Source organism: Halyomorpha halys, unplaced genomic scaffold (genome assembly GCF_000696795.3).
Source record: "Halyomorpha halys isolate HHAL.00 unplaced genomic scaffold, Hhal_1.1 Scaffold177.1, whole genome shotgun sequence".
NCBI lineage: Eukaryota > Metazoa > Arthropoda > Insecta > Hemiptera > Pentatomidae > Halyomorpha > Halyomorpha halys.
Genome location: NW_027114700.1, coordinates 712,087 through 734,752, shown reverse-complemented (window position 1 = coordinate 734,752; position 22,666 = coordinate 712,087). Strand labels below are relative to the sequence as shown.

The following is a 22,666-nucleotide window of genomic DNA, read 5'->3' as shown; positions in this document are numbered from 1 at the left end:
CACATTGACAAAACATAATTAATATGAAATGTGATATTCATTACTTACAAGTAGAGTTCTGAGAGATTTGTAGGAGCCGAGTGTTAGTGATACATAGGCAAACATTAGCACGTAACTAATTACAATGGTAATAACCTCAGCAGAAGATTCTTTTGAAATTTCATGTTCAATAGACATTTCTGAATTGAATGCAACATCCATATAGTCAGGCATTTCAGTTTCTGTCCAATTTTTTATAATATTCACAAACCTATTAAACAGAAATAGTTATATTTATGATTTGGAAACCTTGAATCTTATGGTCAATTAACTACTTACCAACTTAATGCTTCAAAAGAAATTTCATTTTTTTTAAAGATAAGAGCATAACATTTCAAGCAGTTCACCAGTGGTGATATCTGAATCATAGCTAGGGGAGTTTACACTAATAAAATTATGATGGTAAAATATGTTATGGACACTTACATCACTATATGTTCATAATAACCTACAAGAAAATAAGTTGAATATCCGCCAAAAGTAGAGATGGCATCAATATTTCTGGTTGAACTATTTTTGTTAATTCAGTGTAAAATAAGCAACTTTCAAATTACTAGAGGGCTTAAAAATGGTTAATAGTATTTGGCATAATTTTTAATTGAGATATAAAGTATTTTATTCCTTTTTAAAATATATACCAGGTCATTCAAAAAGTCCTGTCGTTTTTTTGGGGGAAATTATAAATAAATAAATATTTTCAAATAATCACCTTTATTCATCAAAATATCCACCGTTACAGTCGGTAACCTTCTCCCAACAAGATGGTAAAGCCCAAATTCCTTCCTTAAAAAACTGTTGATTTTTACTGCAAAAATAAGTGGTCAGTTCGTGAATTAGGTTGTCACGGTCTTGAAAACATTTTTGTCTCAGATTATTGTCGAGATCTCTGAATAGGTGATAATCAGTGGGTGACAGGTCAGGGGAATATGGTGGGTGAGGCAAAACTTCCCAGCCTATTTCTGTCAATTTTTCCCTGGTCAATTTGGCGGTGTGTGGTCGAGCGTTGTCTTGAAGAAGCAAAGGTCTTCTTCTGTTGACTAAGCAGGGATCAAAAGTCTTAAGCTTGGATTGGCAATGGTCCAGTATATTGCAGTATACTTCTGCAGTGATGGTTTGCCCTTGATTCAGAATCTCAAAATGCACTATACCTTTGGCTGTCCAGAAAACAATGAGCAAAACTTTCTTTGGATGGAGATCTGGTTTTGGAAATTGTTTAGGTTTCTCATCTGCCGACAACCACTGATATGATCGTCTGAAGTTGTTGTACAACACCCATTTCTCATCACAGGTGATGATTCGATTCAAAAAGGGTTCGACTTTCAAGCGGGAAGTTAACGAAGATGCAGTTGTCAAGCGAACAAGCATATTGGCATCTGAAAGCTTATGAGGAATCCATTTATCCATTTTTTTCACTTTTCCCAGTTCTTTAAGGTAATTCCAGGCAGTGGTGGCTGAGATATTAAGTTGAGAGGCTATCTCTGAACAACTTTGACGCGGATCCAACTCTACTACTCTTCGAACGTCCTCCTTATCAACTACAGTTGGTCGACCTGAGCGTGCCTCGTCTTCTAGTGTCTCGTCGCCTCCACGAAAATTTTGAAAACCAAAATTGTGCCTTCCGCTCAGACAGCACATCTTCCCCAAACACGGAGCATATTTTTCTAGCAGTTTCGGCAGCTTTTGAGCCAAGTTTAAACTCATAGAGCAAAATCGACCGAATTTGAGTTTCAACTGGAATCATTTTAACTAGACAGTTGGATGGTGACTGCATTAAATTAATCCTCCTTAGCCTCCTATTCATAAAGTATAAACATTTGTGTTTACATGGATAAAAGTTGTATTGAACGGAATTAATTAGCAAACACTCTAGAATCAAAATAAACAACGAACAAACGAAAAACGACAGGACTTTTTGAATGCCCTGGTATATCGGAAGTGACACAAACTTTTGAATGATAAATTAGTCACTAAACAGAATTCATCCACCTGTATGTTAATGTTCCATAGCTTCATGAGCTCAGCTGAAACATACACACAATGTGATTACAGTCAGCACCATCACCTTCAATCTGCAACTAGCTCCCTATCCACATTCCAGCCCAGTTCAGGAATGAAATGCTCAAGCTGTATAAACAGCACCTTTCAGAATGAATGGTGTGTTGATGTACTGAATCCCAAATAAATATTTTATATTTATTGTAGTAAAATAAAGGAATTGTATGTTTCTAGGAATACAAGGTAGGGGATCCATTAGGGATAGAATATAATTGGAAAACTTCTGGTTGTTAAGAATTTAAGCCTCTGCATTCGCTAATGATCTAATCATTAAACAGATAATATATATATATATATATATATATATATATAAAATAAATAATTTATTTTAAATTAAAATTTCATTGACAACTATCCAAACAAAAAGAATTTATAAAACTTATGTGGATTAAATAAAATAAACATAACTTTCTTTATCAAAAAATTCTACTAATATAGACAAATATTATAAGTTGTAAAAAAAAAAAATCTGAGATCCAAAACAGAACATGTGTTCTGGATAAACACATGTTCACAAATAGAAGAATAAGTAAGTATTGCCCTTTTCATTTCTTCCCTCATTATTTCTTCTTCATCAGGAAGTCAAAACATGAAAAATTTCTTTTTCTTTCACCACCTACCATCCGTTTCCTCCCTCAATGCACATTAAAGACAAACCAAGCAGGGTTTTTGGACATATATGCTTCAAAGTCTTAAAAAAGTTTAATGGGTTAATCCTGAACTGTTGAAAGCTCGAGTTAACAGAATGAATATTTTTTAATACTGAAAATATGAAGGGCTTGATAATGTATCACCTTTTATTATTAAAATAAAAAATATTTAATGAATAATGTTTTGATCAATTGAACTTACTTTTTCTCCCACTCAATCGCTGATTGTAATTTATCTCCACTGAGATAATTATTTAGTAAGAAAGTAATAACTATTGCTTCTGCCTGTTCATATGCTTCATCACCAATATGTAAAAATTTCCCAACAGCAATGGCGGGATCAACATTTCCACCATACGGTGCCAAACAATCAAGACTTGTGCTGCTTCTATAATAATACAAAGTAATAGTGAAAACAATTTTCTTATAATTTTAAGATGTAAAGATAGCGTTGCTTCCATGTTAAAGTAATGAATGTGAATACTGTTACTTTTCAGAAGACCAAAAAAGAAATCTTATGTTCCATTTTTAACTTCTCCACTGCAAATGATTTTTTATCTCTAGGTCTTCTTAGTTCTCTGAGACCTTGATTTGAATTTATAAGACTTTTTTTCAAAAATATTTGTGGTAAATTAATAAAAATTATCAAGTTTAACAAATGTGATTGTTCACATTTATTATTTAACTATGATCGTAAAGATATATTTAAACATATAACTGTAATGCTGTCAATAATCAACTAAAGAAGCTGATAATGAAATGAGCTTGTTAATACTACCACATATCACTATGTTACATGTTTAAAACTTATTAATTCAGTTTCTATAAATTGTCAGTGCTTTGGTATGTAAAAATAGAAGATGATCACATAAAATAGGGCCTATTTTATCAAAAATAGTATTTTAAGACTTAAAAAGAGATAATGAAGCTTTTGAGCATAAAAAATACTAACCGTAAACATTTATGGATTGTGTCTAAGTAGTTAGTGGTAATACCATTTTTATCTGTTGAAGTTTTATTAAACTTGTTGACATCATTGTTAAAGTACCCCCATATACTCATAACAGCACACTGAGAGACTTTTTCTGCAGTGTTCTCAGAAACAAGTGGGGCAAAACAAACCTCCTCCAGCCCTGGAATCTAAAAGAAAACAAATTACCAAGACAACAATAAATCAATTAATACTTGAATGTTTAATATTTCAAACAAATGTGAATAAGCCTTATTAAAGTTGAAAACGAATTCATCATGGGACAGCTAAATATACTAAAAAACAATTGTAAACAGAAATATACTCACTAAATAATAATAATAATATAAAACATTACCAGAACTAAGAATATACAAAGGGAATGAAAACACAATCTCCCCATTACCTAGATCTAATTTAAAAATTAAAGTTCATAGAAAATTGTCTTTTGTCTTGGAGAAATGATTAAAAAAAATTTAAAAATAAAATTAAGTTTCAACAAAAAATTTAGCCTCATTACTTTAAAATAAGAGAGAGCTAAAGAGTATGTTAGTACTAAAACATAGTTCAATATCTTGGACTATAACTAGACCATATATTTACATGGAGTACACATATAAGAAGATTTAGAGGACTAGAGTTTAACTAACAAAACAAAATATGTAGTTACTTAACAATCCTCAAATAAATAAAATATAAAAAAAAATCCTCAACTAAATACAATGTATTATCATGCTTTATTATGACCAGTATAGCAGGGTTTGTAAAAATCAAATAATACTAGGGTGACCATACATCTTGTTTTGAATACGTAAGTCCTTTTATTTACAACACTTCAAGGTATCCTAAAAATGGTCCATTTTCCTCTCATAATGAAAAAAAAAAACACTCAAAGTTTTGAAATTTAATCCTATTAGAAATAAGTTTTAGCAGATGTATAAATGTATTGACAAACAGTGATGATATTTTATTTTAAAAATTGTTGAACTTTCAGTTCACCTTGCATACAAACCCACCGGTAAAACAGAATTTCTTAAATGAATAACATGTAGACTCAATCATTTCTTCAAATAAAAAAAGTTAGTTTTATGTTGTTGGTTTGTATAAAGTTTTTATATATTTGTGACCAATATTAGGAAATGATTTTCATAAACAAAGATATTTTGAAAAAGATAAGTAGTTCACAATATTTTTTGAAATAAAGAAACTCCAGGAAAGTTAAACAAAAGAAATTAACTGAATTATTAGCACAAACAGTAACCTAATGACTGAAATGTAAGTTGAATAAAATTAAATATTTTATTCAGTTCATAAGTTCGTGATAAGATATATGAAAATATAGTCTTTATTTAAATGCTAAATTTCTAATTTTCAGGGTTTTTTTTAATTAGTCAAACCTGTAGTACAAATTATTTATTTCTATCTATTATCCATTAACTCGAGATGTCAGGTATCTGGCCCAGAGATATTCTCTAACATTTATTAAACTAAATTTTATTCTTTTCCAAATAAGAAATATTCTTAATTAACATGCATGAAGAAATACGGGGATGTCAAGCTGCACATCTTCAAGATAGTGTATCTGGCCATACTTTTGTATGGAGTGGAGAGCTGGATAATAACAGATCAATAGGCGAGCAGAATCACCACTGCCAAAATAAAATTTTTGCAAAGGTCGGTTGAAAAAACAAGGAGGGACCAAGTTCGCAATGAAAGGATTCATCAGGAGTTGCAGATAGGCCCACTGAAAGAGATCCTAGAAGCTTGACAGCAGAAGTAGTTCGGCCATCTTATCAGGATGGACGACCACAGAGATCCTTTAGAGAGGATGAGGAGGGACTATGTCCATGGCAGAATACCTAGAGGCCGCTCTAGGTTGTCACATCTAGACTGCATTGAGCAGCTCTGTAGGGCGAGGGGGAAGGACATCCGACAGGCGAGGAACCTAGGGAAGTGTGGAATTCCTGGCTGAATGCTCCTCTGCACTGATAGGAAAGCAGAAAAAGAAGAAGAAATACGATGTATTTCTTTTTTAAGAAAACAAGAATGGTGAGGACATTTTATCAGGTTCACAGTATCCAAAGTGGCTTAGTTGACGATGACATTTAAATAAATGATCATCTCAAATCTGAGATGAGACTACCAAATTCATACTGAAATTATTGATACTTACATCATATATCTTCTTCTGTAATTCAAATATAGAGAGCAAGAAATCTTTGTTAAATGCAGGTCCAAACTCAATAAAACCGCCTGAAATGTTGTGTCTTATCTGCAAGTATATATTTCAATATTATAAAAGCAAACGATAGCATCTGTTGTATTACTTAGTTATTCGCAGTTCTAGCTAAACTTAGAACTATTACTTACATTTTGTAAATTAATAGGTTTGAAATAAATCTGTTCTGTCCTGTAAAAAGGGCCAAATCTTTCTTCAAAATAATCTTTTTCAATACGTGAACGCGAGTTAGGAGCTGCCCAAATTTTTATTGGATCAGAAGTTACTTCTAAGTATTGAATCCCATATGTACATACTGCTATCACCCAACTACTTATTGCTAAAATCAAAGTTGGACTCCTGGCTGCAGCTGAAAATAGTTTTGTATTTATTAATAAACATATAAGCACACATACACGTGCGCACACATCACACACAAAAAAAAATTAAGTAAAGCCATGATGCAGCTCCCCATGCTGTGAACAATATTGTCAGAACACTTTTCCCAGAACAGGCAAATACTATTGGATGTATAGACAATATATATATACACAACATATTTTTCACAATCACACAGGAAGAGATAGAGGACATTGCCTCAGACCTACAACATGGCTGGGTACCAGGATTGGATGGAATTCCAAATATGTCTCTTAAGATGGCTCTCAGAAAACACCCGGATCTTTTCATCAATTTCTTAAATTCCTGCATTCGTGAAGGCTCATTTCCAAAACCTTGGAAGAGACAATGCCTTGTACTTATTCCCAAGGGTAAAGGAAGACTGGAAGACCCGTCAATGTATCGCCCAATTTGTTTACTGGATAATATAGGTAAGGCGTTCGAGAAAATCCTCAGGCTACAAGAGTTCACAGAGGGTGTAAATGGCCTCTCAAGGGCTCAATATAGATTTTGTAAAGAGTGATCCATGGTAAATACAATTAGATTAGAAGTCAAGATGGCCCATACAGCAATTGGGAGGAGAGATGCTAAGGGTTAGGCAGCAATAATTACTTTAGATATCAAGAATACTTTTAACACTGCAAGATGGACCTGTATATTAGATCCTACAGACTACGGCGGTGCCAGTCTATCGTATAAGAGTTCTTACAGATTTCTTTAGGGATAGAGTTCTGTTTTATCATTCAGACATTGATCAAAGAAGATACAAGGTGACTGGTGGTGTTCCACAGGGCTGCGTACTAGGTCCTCTTCTGTGGAACGACATGTACGATGCAATTTTCAAGGTGACATTGCCGAAGGGAGCCACAGTTGAGGGATTCGTTGATGATGTTGCAGTGGTAGTGGCAGCGAAGTACTTGGAAGAAGTTACCCTTATTGTTAACTAGGCTGTTGCTGTGGAACGAAGTTGGCTGTCTTCATTAGGCCTACAGCTTGTAGATCACAAGAGAGAGGCCCTCCTAGTCACAAGCAGAAAGTAAACCGAGACCATCATTATCACAGCAGGTAGAAACGAGATTAGTCCTCAGCCATATTTAAAATACCTAGGAGTTTTGATTGATGTGCGTCTTCCGTTTAATGGTCACACAGAGTATATCAGCACAAAATCTGCTGAAATACCATCCTTATTGTCAACCCTTATGCCAAACATTGGAGGTCCCAGAGAAAGTAGCAAAAGGCTTCTCCCTATTTTTGTCTCCTCAATCATGCTATATGGAGCTCGAATTAGGAAAGAAGCGATGGTTACCAAATCATACAGGAGACAGATGGTTTCTGTTAATCACAGAGCTTCTGTAAGGATAATAAGTGCTTTTCGAACTGTTTCCTATGAGATGGTGTGCATGATAGCAAGAATACTACTTGTTGAAAAAAGAAGTAGGGGGGACTATGGATGACGCTCTAGCCTTTCAAGGGAAGAATAACTGATCAATAAGAGGAAACAGCATTGGGAAGCTGCAGATTGATACCCAATGTTGGCTTGTGGTATGGTTGCTGACATGGTGCAGTGGATTTTTGTTCCCCAACTGTTGACCGGCCATGGATGCTTTAGAGCAGGGGTGGCCAACAATTTGATCAAGAGGCAAATTTGGGTTGATCATCGATCGCTCGCAATGTCTGGGGTAGAATTCCAGGTACCATGGACTTTGAAGCAAATGTAGAAGACATAACTTTATAGCAATAATTTCAGACATATTTCAAACGGATCAAAAGTTATTAGTTATCCATGTTCTTTCCCCTGGATGTGAGTTTTTTGGCCCTTTAAATAATTATTGTTGTTGATTTTTACATGGTTAGAGTTTTTTAGGAAGGTAGATAAGCTTAATATCTGTATTTCAGTGTGATATGCACTCAGTGAGCTATGCAAAAAGTTAGAGTGATTAGCAAAAAGTAGGTCCTATTATTCTCTCATGATACATTTTCCTGGCCCAAAAAAAAACAATGTGAAAGTGAAATAAAATTATCAATCATACTGTGCAGTTTTACGTTTTCATATTTATTAACAAATAGTACAGCAACTTATACATAGCAGGTGACAAAAAAAAATTAAAATGCATTTTAAGTTAGCGAAAATCTATCTTGAAAAAGTGTCGGAAAATCAAATTTTTTATGTAAAGCATGTATGGTATGCTGCTATCAAAAGTTGGGTCTGGAAATTTACTTTCTTCATGATCCTATATCTCGAAAACTTAATAAGTGATTTAAAAAATAAAAATAGTTTTGAACATATAAATAACTTATCCACCCATACCTCGCTGGATTACATCTGATACAGAAAGAGAGTGCATAAACACAGTATGCATTTCACACCCTTCTTCCCCTTTAGACTAAGCCTATAGCAACAAGTCAATCACGACAAGCTTATAAGATAAAAAGTAGATCTTAGCCAAAAGGAGCTAATTTTAGAATACTGTTTGATAATATTCTTACTAAAGACATTAAAACTCAGTTACTTGTATCCTAATATATTAGATTGGGTATAATAAGGCTCAATTCCTATTTGAGGAATAAGATAGAAGGCCCATGAATTGAGAAGTATAAGTAAATGATCCATATGTAAAAATTCTCAAGATCTGTAGACTATGCAGGGTATGTCATTTCGCATCATTTTTACTAACATGTAAATGGTAATCTTAAGGTTGGTTTTGCACTAATGTTGCTATTGCACCACTTGAGCTGAAAAAAAAAAATTGTTAAGGGAAAATTTTCTGTTAGCAGACCCTTTGTTTAATATTACAAATATCATCACTGAATATAGCTTAATTAGTTTTAACAAAATTAATGATTTGGCATTATACAATAAATAAAAAAATTAAAATAGATAGGACAAGAATAATAAAATGACCATGTATTTTACCTTTCCCACAGTTGTAAAACCAACGTGCGAGCGTTGCCTCTGTTTGAACACTCAATTTATTCATAAATGAAGCCTCTATATTTTCATTATTGTCAATATTATTTTGTGGTATATTGGAAATGTAATCTACAAAAAGTAAACATTCAAAATCGATATAATGATATCTACATTATCAGTATTTTCTTTTCTTTTACTATTATATAATTACACAAATGATTTACTGGGATCATTCCTTTTTCGTACGGTATTTCTGAACCTTACAATTAGAAATGCAACAAGAAATAATAAGAAAATCAAAAGAAGTATGAGACCAATTCCATCAAAATTTCCTATAAGAAAGTTGTGATCCATTGTGGAATAATGGTAAGCTGTAGGACAACTTTCTAAACAATCAACACAACTACATGCAGCTGAATCATTCTGAAACAAAAATTTATTTTATCAATAGTTAGACATTTTAAATACATTAAGATACTTATTTCAAACAAAAAACATCAATATATTTCAAACTGAACAAAATAAATTAATGAAAAATTTACATTTGGGGATTCATTACAATTGTATACTGTCCCATTAAATGGGATGAAATTCAAAAAAGGTTTCTCCATCCTCTTGAAATTAATGGTGAATGGTGTTGAAGGATTCTCACTTGCATCTCCAAGAAAATGAAACCATCTAGAAATAAAAATGTTCATAATAATATTTTATTGTAATAAATTAAAGGCCCTTATTTCTTATTTTAACATGACTCTATCCTTTAAACTATGTATCTTTGTTAAACATTCTCATTGTCTACATTCATCATATTTGGACAAAAATTTTACATATTTGAACTGTTCCATTCAAAGTTACAACATAATTTTTTGTTAAGCAAAAAGAACCACATTCTATAAATTAGAAGTATTTTTTTCAAAATTATTTAAAGTTAGTTAATATTTTAAAGTATAGTAACTTAGTTACATTTTTTTTTTTTTTTTGTGGTAACTTAGAGTTTAGAATTACATACTTATGTATATATTATATAATAAACCAACCTTTCAGGAGTACAATCTGTGGCAGTATAGCTGCCACATGTTGAATCTAATGCTCTTTTTCCTAATGAAGGTATGATAACATTCGAACATGATTTGAAAGTCCCATCCATAAAATTCGAACTTAAATAAAGATCAATACTTGTAGCATATCGTTCTGGAAAATAATTTACTTTTGAATTAAAATATATAATTTATTTGAGGTGTAGTTATCATTATTCAATCATATTATATATGAGAGAGGTGAACACAGTTTTAAATCTAGATGATGGAGTGAGAAGGGAAAAGGGGTAAAAGTTGCATAAAATATGAAAAGATTACCATAAGTTTCTTCATTTAATTGAACTTCTCGTAATTGGATATATTCACTTTGTTTGGGATTACATGTTGATGAACAGGCCATTGAGATTAAATTTTGTTGGCAAGAAGGGCATCTTTTAAATACAGCTGACATGGCATTAACCTGTTGTTGGATTCCATTTATTAGTTGATCAGCATTACAGCAAGTGATTGAATCTCCTAAAAAGTGAGCATAGTATAAAACAACCTCAGTGTTAAATTTATTTCAATTGTGAAACAATACAAAGAAAATAGTATATTCATTATAAAATCACTGCCCTTGTTATACTAACTTATTCTTAAAAAATCTTTCTATGAATTACTAATTATATAAGCAATTAGCTACTCAGTTACTATCTAATTCCAAGGTAAAGTCCTTATAGGTTTATTTCCACAACAGCGCATAAACATGATTATTTACCTCTGAGTTCAAGGATAAGCAAGCAGCAAATACTAATAAATACTATTCTAGGCTTTCATTACCAGCTAAAAAATACATATTTGCTTGAGAGAGGGTTGGTCTCATAAACTGAGACTGGACAAAATAAATGGCAACACTGATTGGAGGGAAGCAGAGCTTGGTAGGTAAAATTTGGGCAGAAGTGCTCTTAGTTTGTAATGTCTAATGTGTTACGACAATTAATCCATACTTACGAAGTATTGTGTAAAAAGATTAATTAAACTGGATGTTTTAATTCTGTTAAGAGAAATGTGTGTTTTAGTAGTTTTAAGAGGAAATAATAGACAAGTATTTAATTTATGTTTATATCTTTTTTTTGACACCCTCCATGCTACAAGAAAGGAATTAAAGTTCGATTAAAAAGCCACTATCCTGTTATAAATACTATAGCGTTTACTCAGAGGGTGATGAATTAAAGAGCATTGAAATCGTGGAGCGGATCTTTGTTCAAGAAGCAAGTGAAGATTTTACGGGAAAAGTAAATTAATTAAATCCAGGGACGTGTAGATGGTTAGCTCCGATTGCCACCTTGATGCATTCCGAGGCAGAATAGGCTATTTATCGCTTTTGTGGAATCTTATTTCCTACTTAATATAAATGAAACTCTTGATTCTGACTCGTATAAAAGGACCTCATACCTTGCTTCCTTGGATCTTGCTATTAATATCAATGAATGGCTTATGATTTAGCTGACACTTGTGGTGAAGAATATTTCTTATTCCATCATGAATTTGCGGAAACGTGTGAAGTTGACTACTCACGGCTCGTGAAAGTGTACCAGAAAGTTAGGTTGCGGGTAAATTTTGTGAAAGTTACTTCCTGAAGAGTGAGCTAATCTTAGTGGAACTCTTCGTAATTAAAAATTTGACGAAAACCTGACACCAGGGAGATGGAAGCGATTGAACAATATCATCTTCTAAGAACCATTAATTGCTACGTGATTTTCTAGGGTTGTCTGGGTACCACAGGATAGTTATAAAAATTATGCTTTCTTAGCCTAACCAATATGAATAAGGAAATTACTGCCATCGAGTGCATTCCAGAAACTTGAGTAATATTCAAAACAAGAACACGTCCACGTTTATCGAGATTCCGACATGGGTTTTGTCACAAGTTTCGACGCAGTCCAAATGCCTGGATTAAAGCTGTTAGTGGTTGTCTGGGATATAAGACAGATGTTCCCTCTATGGCCATGAGGTCGTTGTCGTTACTGATCATGGCCCAGTAAGTTGTAAAGAATTGTAATTTTTAAACTGGTACACTAGCAGATAAAGCTATATGATTGTCAGGTAAAGTGTAATCGAAAGGCCCTCTCTTTGGTAGGATATATATATTATTACGATAAATTATTTTGAGAATGCAGGAATATTATGGTTTTATGCAGGGAAAAACCATCGAAAATACCGTTCTTCCAACAAATAGCCTCTGAATACTTATGGAATACGAACACTACTCAAAATACCACTTTCGTGGTACCAAAATAGTGTCATTTTTCATTAAAAAAATAAATAACATTCCGAATTAAATTGTTTTGTTCTAAATTTGCGATAGTACCAATCTGCTCACACTTCCTGCCACAACGGAACAGTTAGGGACCTCCATTCTGGAGATTTTACTCAAAAGGGAACCTTAACGAACAAGCTTCCTCTCATTACATCACCACCTGGTTATCTTGTATAGCCATGGAAGACAAAAACGTAAAGGAGAAATAGGTACTAGAAAAAATATCTAGCTGAAGCACTCCACTGGCTGTTGGCAGAATTTTCTGCCAAAACCACCTCACCTTAGACCATCCTGGGGCATTTATGGTGGACATCATGCCGTTGATTGAGAGCTGCCAAATCCTTTGGTATCGCTCCAGTAATCTATTGGTTGATAAGGTTTCGGACTGGCAATATTTTTAATAATTAAAAAATTGTGCATATTGGCATGCAATCAAATATGTTTAAATTAAAAAGGATTAGTGTATCGTCCTCTTATTTATACCATTGGACCATAAAAAATATATTAAATTATCATTGTTACTCGTTAAGAAAATAAATACTATTTTTTATTACCTTTCTCATTGTAGTAATCTGGACAATATTTTTTAAGTAGCTCCAGTGCTGTTGAGTTGGTCAGTAGCTTCGGAGGACCTTCATAAACACACTGTTGATATAAGTTCCCCTGTGAATGGCAGTATCCATACATAACGCAATCGGATGCAGCATGCCTCAATTCAAGGACCTAAATTATTAAAAGAAAAAAAATATATATATACATATATATTTAGGTAATTTCTTCAGTATGGCAGAGGAAGGAGAAAGGGACAACGTTATAGCGGACTAAATACATTTACATGAGTAAACCAGAAAAAATGATGGAATTTTGGTATACTTAAATCGTTGCATTAGGAACATACCTGGATATATACTAAATTCCAATTAATAATAGGACAACTAGACTTTTCTAATTTAGAAGTTATTTACCTGCAGGTCATTACCGTTTAGGAGCAGTATCCCCATTAACAGAAGAGGACCATGCCTGAAATCCATCTTATAGAACATACATCTTCAAATAATTCTTGAAATCAATTTCAATCACACTTCATACGGATATGTATTTCTAGTGGCTCTAAAACTCTTACTAATTAACTAATTAAGTCAATAAAATAAAGAATTAGATATTTAAGCTCTTTCTTTCTGCTTGTTGTTAAATAATCCTAAGCTGTTGATTCTAATGAAAAAGTTACAATATAACTTAAAGAATATTAAATTATCAGTTGATTAAACGGTATTGTCGTAAATCACCCACTCCCGCTGTTACTTGTGCTCCTATAGATTATAGATCTACCTATAAAGGTATCGAAATAGTAAATGAAAACTATTTATTGTTAACCAACGTTTCGCCCCACTTTGCAGGGCTTCGTCAGGGCTGAATGAAAAATCAAGATACTAACATTTTAGAATTAACAAAACATTAAAATAAAAACATTTCAAAACTACTATACTTAATATATACTTTATAACATATATACTTTATAAACATAACAATTGTTTATAAAGTATATAAGAAAAAGGAATTAATAAGAACCATATAAGTAAGTATGAGTATACACATGTAGGTGGACTAGAAACAAGTTTCTGATAAATATAACCAGGTGTGATAAAAGTTCTAAATACAGATCGAGACAATTAAATTGTAGGAGACTATTCATTAAAATTAGTAATAAATATGGTAAAGAGGTAGGTGTAAGAGGTAGAACAGATAGATACAGAAGATATAGTATAGGCGAGAAATAGTAATATGTAAAACGAAGATATTATGAAAATTGATAAAAATAAAAAATAAACAGAGGGGTTATCATTTGTCAGGTTATAACACAACGAGAAAAGGGAAACATTAGGTATAGAAGTGTCTCCCACTTCCTAGGTTAACCCTTAGGAAGGGTAAGATTTTTTATAATACATAGATAGGTAAACTGGCAGAAACATCTAATCTCGTATCTAATGTTACAATAGGTAAATATATGTTGTAAATGAGCAAGTATATATATGCATAAGATATCATATAGAGATTACATACATTATAGAGAGATATAAGGTTTTATATCGAATAAGTGTATAAAATAGGATAAAAAAGTGAAAAGAATATTTGTAAATGTTAAACGTTGGTTAACAATAAATAGTTTTATTTTACTATTTTGATACCTTTATTGACCGCCATCTGGACTATCTTCCTCTAATCTAGTTCATACGATCAACAATTCTCATCCATTAATGATGATAGTTTTTTATACCTTAACATTTTCACTAGGATGCACGGTTGAGACGTTAAAGGCGAAAACTCCCCCCAAAAGACCCAATTCGTTACTTTATTAAATATATTAGCTAATTATTAAGAGTTTTAGAACTGTAAGAAATGTGTTCCCGTCTTAAAAAAAAATATAATGTGATAGAAAATAATATGCAGATGTATGTTCTATAGCAATGGTTCCCGAATTCTGCAGGATTCAAAAACTGGGCCTCTGCGAAATATTTTAGAAATGAGTCAACCCAACCCAGTTTTAGACCTTACCATCTGAGATTTTCTATAATTTTTTCCCACCTTTTTCCTACTCCTACCTAAAGGGACCCGCTGTCAATAAAAGGTTGGTAACCACTGGATCCAATTCTATGGCGCTAGATTTTATGCAATGAGATCCTGTACTACTTTTTCAGTATCCAAATATTTAATGTATATAATAAACTATCACCAACAAGCAATGTGTTCTCACATTTAAATTCTTTACAAATATTAAAATAAATTAATATTTTTATTATTACTCCTGTTCACACCGCAAGATATAAAATATTTTGTTGTTATATAATAAATTTTGTTGTGAGTACAGCCATTAGCTCCGCTTATCTCTGTCTAAAATGCTTACTAATTGCCCTATTTGAATTGTGTCTCTTTAAGCAACTTGCTTATTACAAGTCACACATCTACCAGTAGCGAATCCATGGGAGGAAAGGGGGAAAACTACCTCTTCTAAAAACGACCACTAAGCAAAATACAATAGAAAATATAGCTGGGTATAAAACACTTATAGTACTTAGTTGTATTCATACTCATCACTGTGAACAAGTATCATTCATAAGGTAAGCAAATTTAGGAATAAAACTACACAAATAAATTACATTCTATATAAAAATCTTATAATAACATGAAGCTAAGTTCATAAGTAGGGCTTTTTCCTAAGTTCGTTCTATGTTATTACTTATGGTAATTTGAAGTAAATAAGATGGATTTACTTCATCACATCTAAAATTATGCTACAAGAACTCGAGGAGAATTCTCTGGAGATAGGAAATTCCACAATTCAATTCTGTAAGTAGCCTTTATGAGAGATATTAAAAACAAAACAATTAAGACGGGAAGTGCGACAATTATTTCAATTAAAACGCATTTTAAGTTTATCGTGGAGCTGTCGATCTTCACCTTATTAGAGTGATTAAAATGGCGTTCGCTTCGTGCTAGTTCGTGGTTACAGTATGTTTTTAAAAATAAACTTATATTGTCCACACCATATTTTATTTTAGCGGCTGATTCTAATTTTGAAGGAATTTCCTAATGAAATTAAATAGAACTATAAAATAATTACTCAAAAGTGTTTAGCGCTTTTCCGATCTAGTTAATGTATACACTCAATCTCGCGAAAGGTAACTCATTTTTTTTTTTTTATCGTGTTGTTCAGATCTAAGCTAACAGTAAAACTCCAAATGTGTTACATCAAAATACCAGTGCAACATCTTCAGTAGCCAAAAAACATCAAAATTTTGAGATTGGTTTCAATTTCTAATCAGTACAATATCTCTCAAAAATTGAGTTGGACAAGTAAAGTTGTAGATATAGTTCTTCACAGAATAAATAATTTTTCCAAATAATGAAATATTTTTTATTTGGTCTCTAAATTTGAAACGTATCATCATTAGTACTAATCTAATCAGGAACGAAAATCCAATTGATGAACTGTCTTTGAGAAATAATGGGCACTTCATTGGTCCCCAACCGACTACCATGTGCTAAGAGCGCTTAATACACTTAAATTTAAAAATGAAAACGATATAATTTTCATTTATTGATTAAAAGCCGAACAATTATTTCAAACAATGGATATAAATTCTTGTTATGAGTTGGCAGAAATATATTATAGTTAACTGAAGTTATTTTAAATGAAAATTATATCCTTAAATTTTATCTTTCTCTGATTGCCGCTTACTCGGTGAACTGACGTTTCAGGTCGTCGGAAGAACTGTAAAAGCATGTAATTCGAAAAAGTTTTCATTTAATGTTATTTTATTTATTCTATTTTTGAAGAAATTGTATTTACACCAATGAATTATTACTATAGATTACTATATTGCATATTACTAGTAACTAAGACGATAATATGAAAATGAAATTTTTAAACGTTCATATTGTCTCTCCTGATAATCTGGAATTTGAAGATGGAATCAGAGAAATAACTGCTTTTTTTCCTCTTGGTTCTTATAATAATGTGCGTATAATTGAGGTGAATATGTCTAATTATAATTCTGACAAATTGGAATTTGAAAGTTTCATTAATTAAGAGTACAGTACTACCATGGAAGACATGAACCCAAAGCTGCAGAAGACACGAATTAATACTGGGCAGACTACGAATTGGACACACTCGACTAACCCTAGAATACTTACTGTCAGGAACAGCTAGACCAACAGGTAAACGTACCACTAACTGTTAAATACCAACTGACATACTTCAGGTATTTGATAGACACCGGATTACAAAATATCATTGGCAACTTTACTAAACAGCGATAACAGCCCTCACATTCCAAAAATGTTTGATTACCTTGAGAAAACATATATATGCGAATATATATTACAAATTTTATTTATTACATCAATTAATGTAACTTACTGTCATCGAATATTTTTTTTTCTTTCCAATTTCATTTATTTTATAATTAACTATTGCTATATCAGCTAATATATTTTATTGGAGGAAGATAGTCCGGGTGGCGGTCAATAAAGCTATCAAAATAGTAAAAGAAAACTATTTATTGTTAACCAACGTTTCGCCCCACTTTGGAGGGCTTCGTCAGGGCTGATAAGAATGAAGTTCTGTTACCAGCATGGTGGTAACAGAACTTCATGCTGGTTGGTTGGTAACAGAACTTCATTCTTATCAGCCCTGCAAAGTGAGGCGAAAAGTTGGTTAAAAATAAATAGTTTTCTTTTATTATTATGATAGCTTTATTGACCGCCAACGGACTATCTTCTTCCAATCGACTTCATACGGTCAACTATCTTCTAATGTATTCTAGTATAGTTATATCAAACGTCATCATCGCTGTGGATTGTCTTATATTATATATTTTTTTAAAAGTTCATGCTCTCACATTTTTTCTAGAGTCGGATGTCAACCCAAAAGTTTTATTGATTTCGCTTGTATCCTGCTAATAATAGTTTAAATAAAATATTCATTTCTTACTTATATAAACAAATATAATAACAATATTTTACCTTTAAAAACTAAATAATATATGCTTATCTGATATGGATACATTAGATTTCTGTTTTTAATCAAGATTCAATCATACACTGCCTTTACTTACATTTTAATTTTAGTATGAGTAATCTGTGATATCGATTTCATTAAATTTGTGGACTCATCTCCTAGAATAAATGCTGAGCACAGTTGGGCAAACAGATAAAACTACAGCTACAATTGTCATGACTCAATGTCTATTTATTGTATAATCTAAGGAACCTTTTTTTAAAAAATATCAATATTAATTTAAAGTATCTAATGTTACTTTTATGGACACTCTTTTGTTGAAACCTTTTTTTTTCTAGGCTCCTAATTTTTTACAGCTATGGGCAACCACCTTAATTTGAGTATACTTTAGTAAACATATTATTAATGTTAATATAATTTAAAGTAATATAAGGGGTTAACCAAAACCCTTCTTTTACAAGAGCGAATCAAGCGTTAGATGCCTGCGTAGGGACCCAAGGGATATTTCTCAACATAAAGCAATCCAAGAAACCTTTAAAAAAATGTCAAAATTATGGCATTCTATTACTGTTTTTTTCTAAGTTTTCTTGAAAATTATTATTATTATTATTTTTTTTTTTTTAGGTATTTTGAATTTTTCGCAACCCTTTAGTATTAAACACAATTATCAATTTATTATAATTTAGAAACAATTATTAGTAATTTAATAAAATACTAAATATAGTTAATTGATAACATTTTGAAATATTATAACACTTGTTATATGAATGAAATAATTTATAAGAAAACAACAACTATTATTTGTAGTAAATGCTCGTTGGCGCCACAAATCCATTTCAAAAATTCTAGTGCGGTGCACGCATCACACAATTTTTACTAACCACCCCACATACATCCCCATATTTGATGTAGATTGGTTTTGTCGTATTTAAAAATTAATTCAGAGACCAGAGAAGTGGAAAATTATCAACAAACAATTTTTATTTTTCGATTGTTACAAAAACTCATTTAGGATTGCTCGAGGTGGGAATAACAAATATAAACTTTGTTTCTACGAGGAATATAACAGTTTAAAAAATGATAATGAAGCCGTAATGCAATCGGAAAATATTGGTGGTCTCGGCTACTCCCGTTAAAATCGGATATTTCAATTTTTTCCTATTTTCTTCTTTATTTATTCATGATATTCTTTAATATTTTGTATTTATTATTTCCCAGGAATTTCACTTTTCAGTACACCCAGAAAAGTGTACTCTAGAGTATTGGAAACAAGGATAAGAACATTGGTCGATAGCAAGCTCGGAGAGGAACAATACAGTTTCAGAGCACAACGAAGCACGCAATATCTCATCTTGGCAATGCGACAAATCACAGAGAAGTCTGTCGAGAAGAACAGAGAACTTTCGATTGGCTTTGTGGACCTTCAAACGGCTTTCGACAGGGTGCGAAAGGAAGACATAGAGCAGGTACTGTCAGATAGAGGCATTGATCGAGGGACGGGCTTGGAAGTGATGAGTCTTTATAATAAAACCAGAAATGTGGTTAGGACAAGGAACCACATATTACAGGTATTCGAGACAAAATCAGGTATTCGTCAAGATTGTTGCTTGAGCCCTCTGCCCTTCATAGTAGTCCTCGATAAAGCAATAAAGGAAGCTAAACTTAGAATAAGACAGTTTCATAGGACAAAGGAACTTACAACCCATAAAATTTTCCGTGTTGGTTTTGCGGATGACCTGGATTTGCTGCCGTCCAGCAACCGAGACTCCAATACAACATAAGTGTTCTGCAAGAGGGAATGGCCTCGATAAACAAGAAAATTAACCCGGAAAAGATCAAATGTATGAGGATAGGAAAGTAACCCCTGAGAATAATGAGAGTGATCAGGGTGAACGGAGAAAGACTAGAGCTGGTGCAGAATAACATACATCTAGGTGCTCCTCTCAACGAAAGCGGCTACATTGATGAGGAAGTTTCCCAGGGAATCAATGCAACTGGAAGAATATTTAGTTTTCTTCGAAGGGGTTTCCTGGGTAAAAGGGAGGTGACGAGAAAAACTAAAATAATGATCTACAAATCGATGTTCCTCCCTATTCTTTCCTACTCGTCCGAATCGTTGACCCTCACTTCGAAACACAAGAGTCGGATCCAATCCATGGAGATGCAGTACCTACGTAAGGTGGAAGGAAGGACATGATGAGATAGAGTACGGAACAATACCATTCGGACTAAACTCGGAGTCAAACCGGCTGAGGAGCACAAGCTAAGATGGTTCGGACATCTCCTTCGGATGGATCAGAAAGACATACGAGACTTGCGTGAAGGGAAGAAGGCCAAGAGGAAGACCACGCATTTCCTGGGAGGAGAGTGTTCAGGAGGCGGGATATGGACTGGAGTAGAAGAAGGGAGATGGTCCAAGAACGAGGTACCTGGTCCAGACTCTGCAACCGCTAACATTATAGCTTTTTTCAAATAAACAAAATTAAAGGTACTTTAGAGGAATATTTTGTAAAAATTCGTCATTTAAGCTCTGTTAAAGTATATCAATGAGGATAAAACCCAGCTGATATTAAAAAACACTTAATTGTACGTTGATATGGCGCGTTTAATCAAAATCGTAAGTAGTTTTTTAGAAAATTGAAAAAAAAACCTGAAAAAGTCGATTTTGTCTAAAAAGTTCCAGTCACGTCCGAGGAATATACCATCCTTTAATATATAATTTCAATTTCATACGACTTTTCAAAGTTGTACGAATTGGGCTAGACTATTCACGGACATACCACTCAAAGACCATTTTGCGAGACAGGGTTTTCTGTTCAAAAGCTGGAGACCTAAAAACATGTATTTCCGTTGAAAAAGGAATTGGAAATTTTTCACGATCACAATACTTACTTTTATTTGCTAGATATTCCATATACAGGTAAGTGAAAATAAAAATTTCTCGGATGATGTATAAGTGTCATTTCAAAAAACCCAGTTTTTAGTTCTGATTCAACTGCGTATTGGATATTACTTTTGGAGAAATAAAATTAATATTACAAAATTACCATTACTAATTCGTGTAGTAGCATAAACTACTTTTAAAAATTTTTACACAATAAGCTTTCGTTCCTGTCACGTCACAAAAGAAGGCCTCTATGCACTGGTTAAACGGATGTCCATTATAGCTTCTAAATAATTAGTTAAAGGAGAATACAAGTACATAATTGTTTATAAAATAAAAATGGTTAATAATAATTTAGTCCTGGAATATATACATGCTGTCCTCGATTAATATACAGTCAATATTAAAAATTAGGTTGTTCAATCCGTACTACCTAAAATAACTATTTTATTGATATTCAAAACTTTATCTTCAAACACTCAACGAAATTAACAATAAAGCACTCAATGAAATTAACAACACCTTCAATGATTAAATGAAATATGGCTTTATGTACTCACTAATATAAATAAAACAAGAAAACGAGGGAAAACCATCTTCATCAAGAATGTCGACCGGTTGATTCATACATCCAAAATGAAAGGTTGGTGCAATTGTGAGGGAGCAAGGGGAGGGAGGTAGAAAGAAGTAGATTCTAGTTTAATTGATAGCAATGTTATCTTTTTTGAGAACGCTATTAAACACTTGTGCAAACACACTTATCATCTATGTCTTGAGATTTAGAATCACCAAATTTAATTGATAAGCAGAGGATTATCGGAATATATTTATAGGACGAGTTTTACGAAAAATCGTCATTAAGAAATCCAAGAGAAAAAGCCATGCTGGATTGTGTTGTACATTAATCAAGTCCCCAAAACATTCTACAAGTGTTAGTAGATATGTTGATTTGATTGGCCATTCAGGTTATGAACAGCGGTGCAACATGACATATCATTGGAGGTAGCTTTTTGATAGATGGGGATATGATTGTGAAACCAGCCGTTACTAGCCTCAATCACCTCTAGACTTTATAGCCATAGAATAGAATAATTTTATTTTATAGTGGGTTCTGGCTGCTTCACATTTTTGGAAGAGAAATTCAGCCTAACAAGTGCTGTCATTACATCATCACAAATCCTAACTACAAAACTATTTTATGGGGATCCTATAGGACACGGTCAGTAGGATTGACAGTCATCATTCAAAGGCCAGACTGACGTCAATGTACACCATACTAAAAGTATAATCTTAAAATTTACGAGTTATTTCGATCAGCATTTTCACTAAAGAAAGACTAATAACACGCGATTTTAACATTTGTGTGCCTATCATTTAAACCAGTCAATACCGAAATGTTATTACCATTGCCATTTCCAACAAATATCTTATTAATATTTGATTTCGTTTGCACCGATCCGACCAAAATGTTTGTACACGAGATTTCACAATTGATCATTGTAAACTGTATAAATCAAATTATTATTAGTACTTTTGTTAGAAATAGTATGGTAAATGCATTTCGCGATAGCCCGAGTAAACAGAAGGTCAGCAAAATGTTAATGACAGAAATGATATTAACATTTTTTCAATTACTATGTTACTGGTCACACTTTAGTGGACATGCATGTTAATAAATATATA

The 22,666-nt window shown here is 32.6% G+C and overlaps 1 protein-coding gene across 1 annotated transcript in view; it reads right to left on the bottom strand.

Moving 5' to 3' along the window:
- Window positions 1-21,671, bottom strand: part of LOC106679106 (NPC intracellular cholesterol transporter 1 homolog 1b) — a gene marked incomplete at its 3' end in the record, with an annotated part of 43,594 nt that extends 21,923 nt beyond the window's left edge. Inside the window, 12 exon segments of the mRNA XM_014418062.3 lie at window positions 49-250; window positions 2,947-3,132; window positions 3,697-3,884; window positions 5,888-5,986; window positions 6,085-6,302; window positions 9,246-9,371; window positions 9,467-9,665; window positions 9,785-9,920; window positions 10,280-10,433; window positions 10,598-10,795; window positions 13,133-13,301; window positions 21,544-21,671. Coding sequence (XP_014273548.1) covers window positions 49-250; window positions 2,947-3,132; window positions 3,697-3,884; window positions 5,888-5,986; window positions 6,085-6,302; window positions 9,246-9,371; window positions 9,467-9,665; window positions 9,785-9,920; window positions 10,280-10,433; window positions 10,598-10,795; window positions 13,133-13,301; window positions 21,544-21,585 — 1,917 coding nt within the window. The 5' untranslated portion in view covers window positions 21,586-21,671.
- Between the last annotated feature and the right edge of the window lie 995 nt (window positions 21,672-22,666).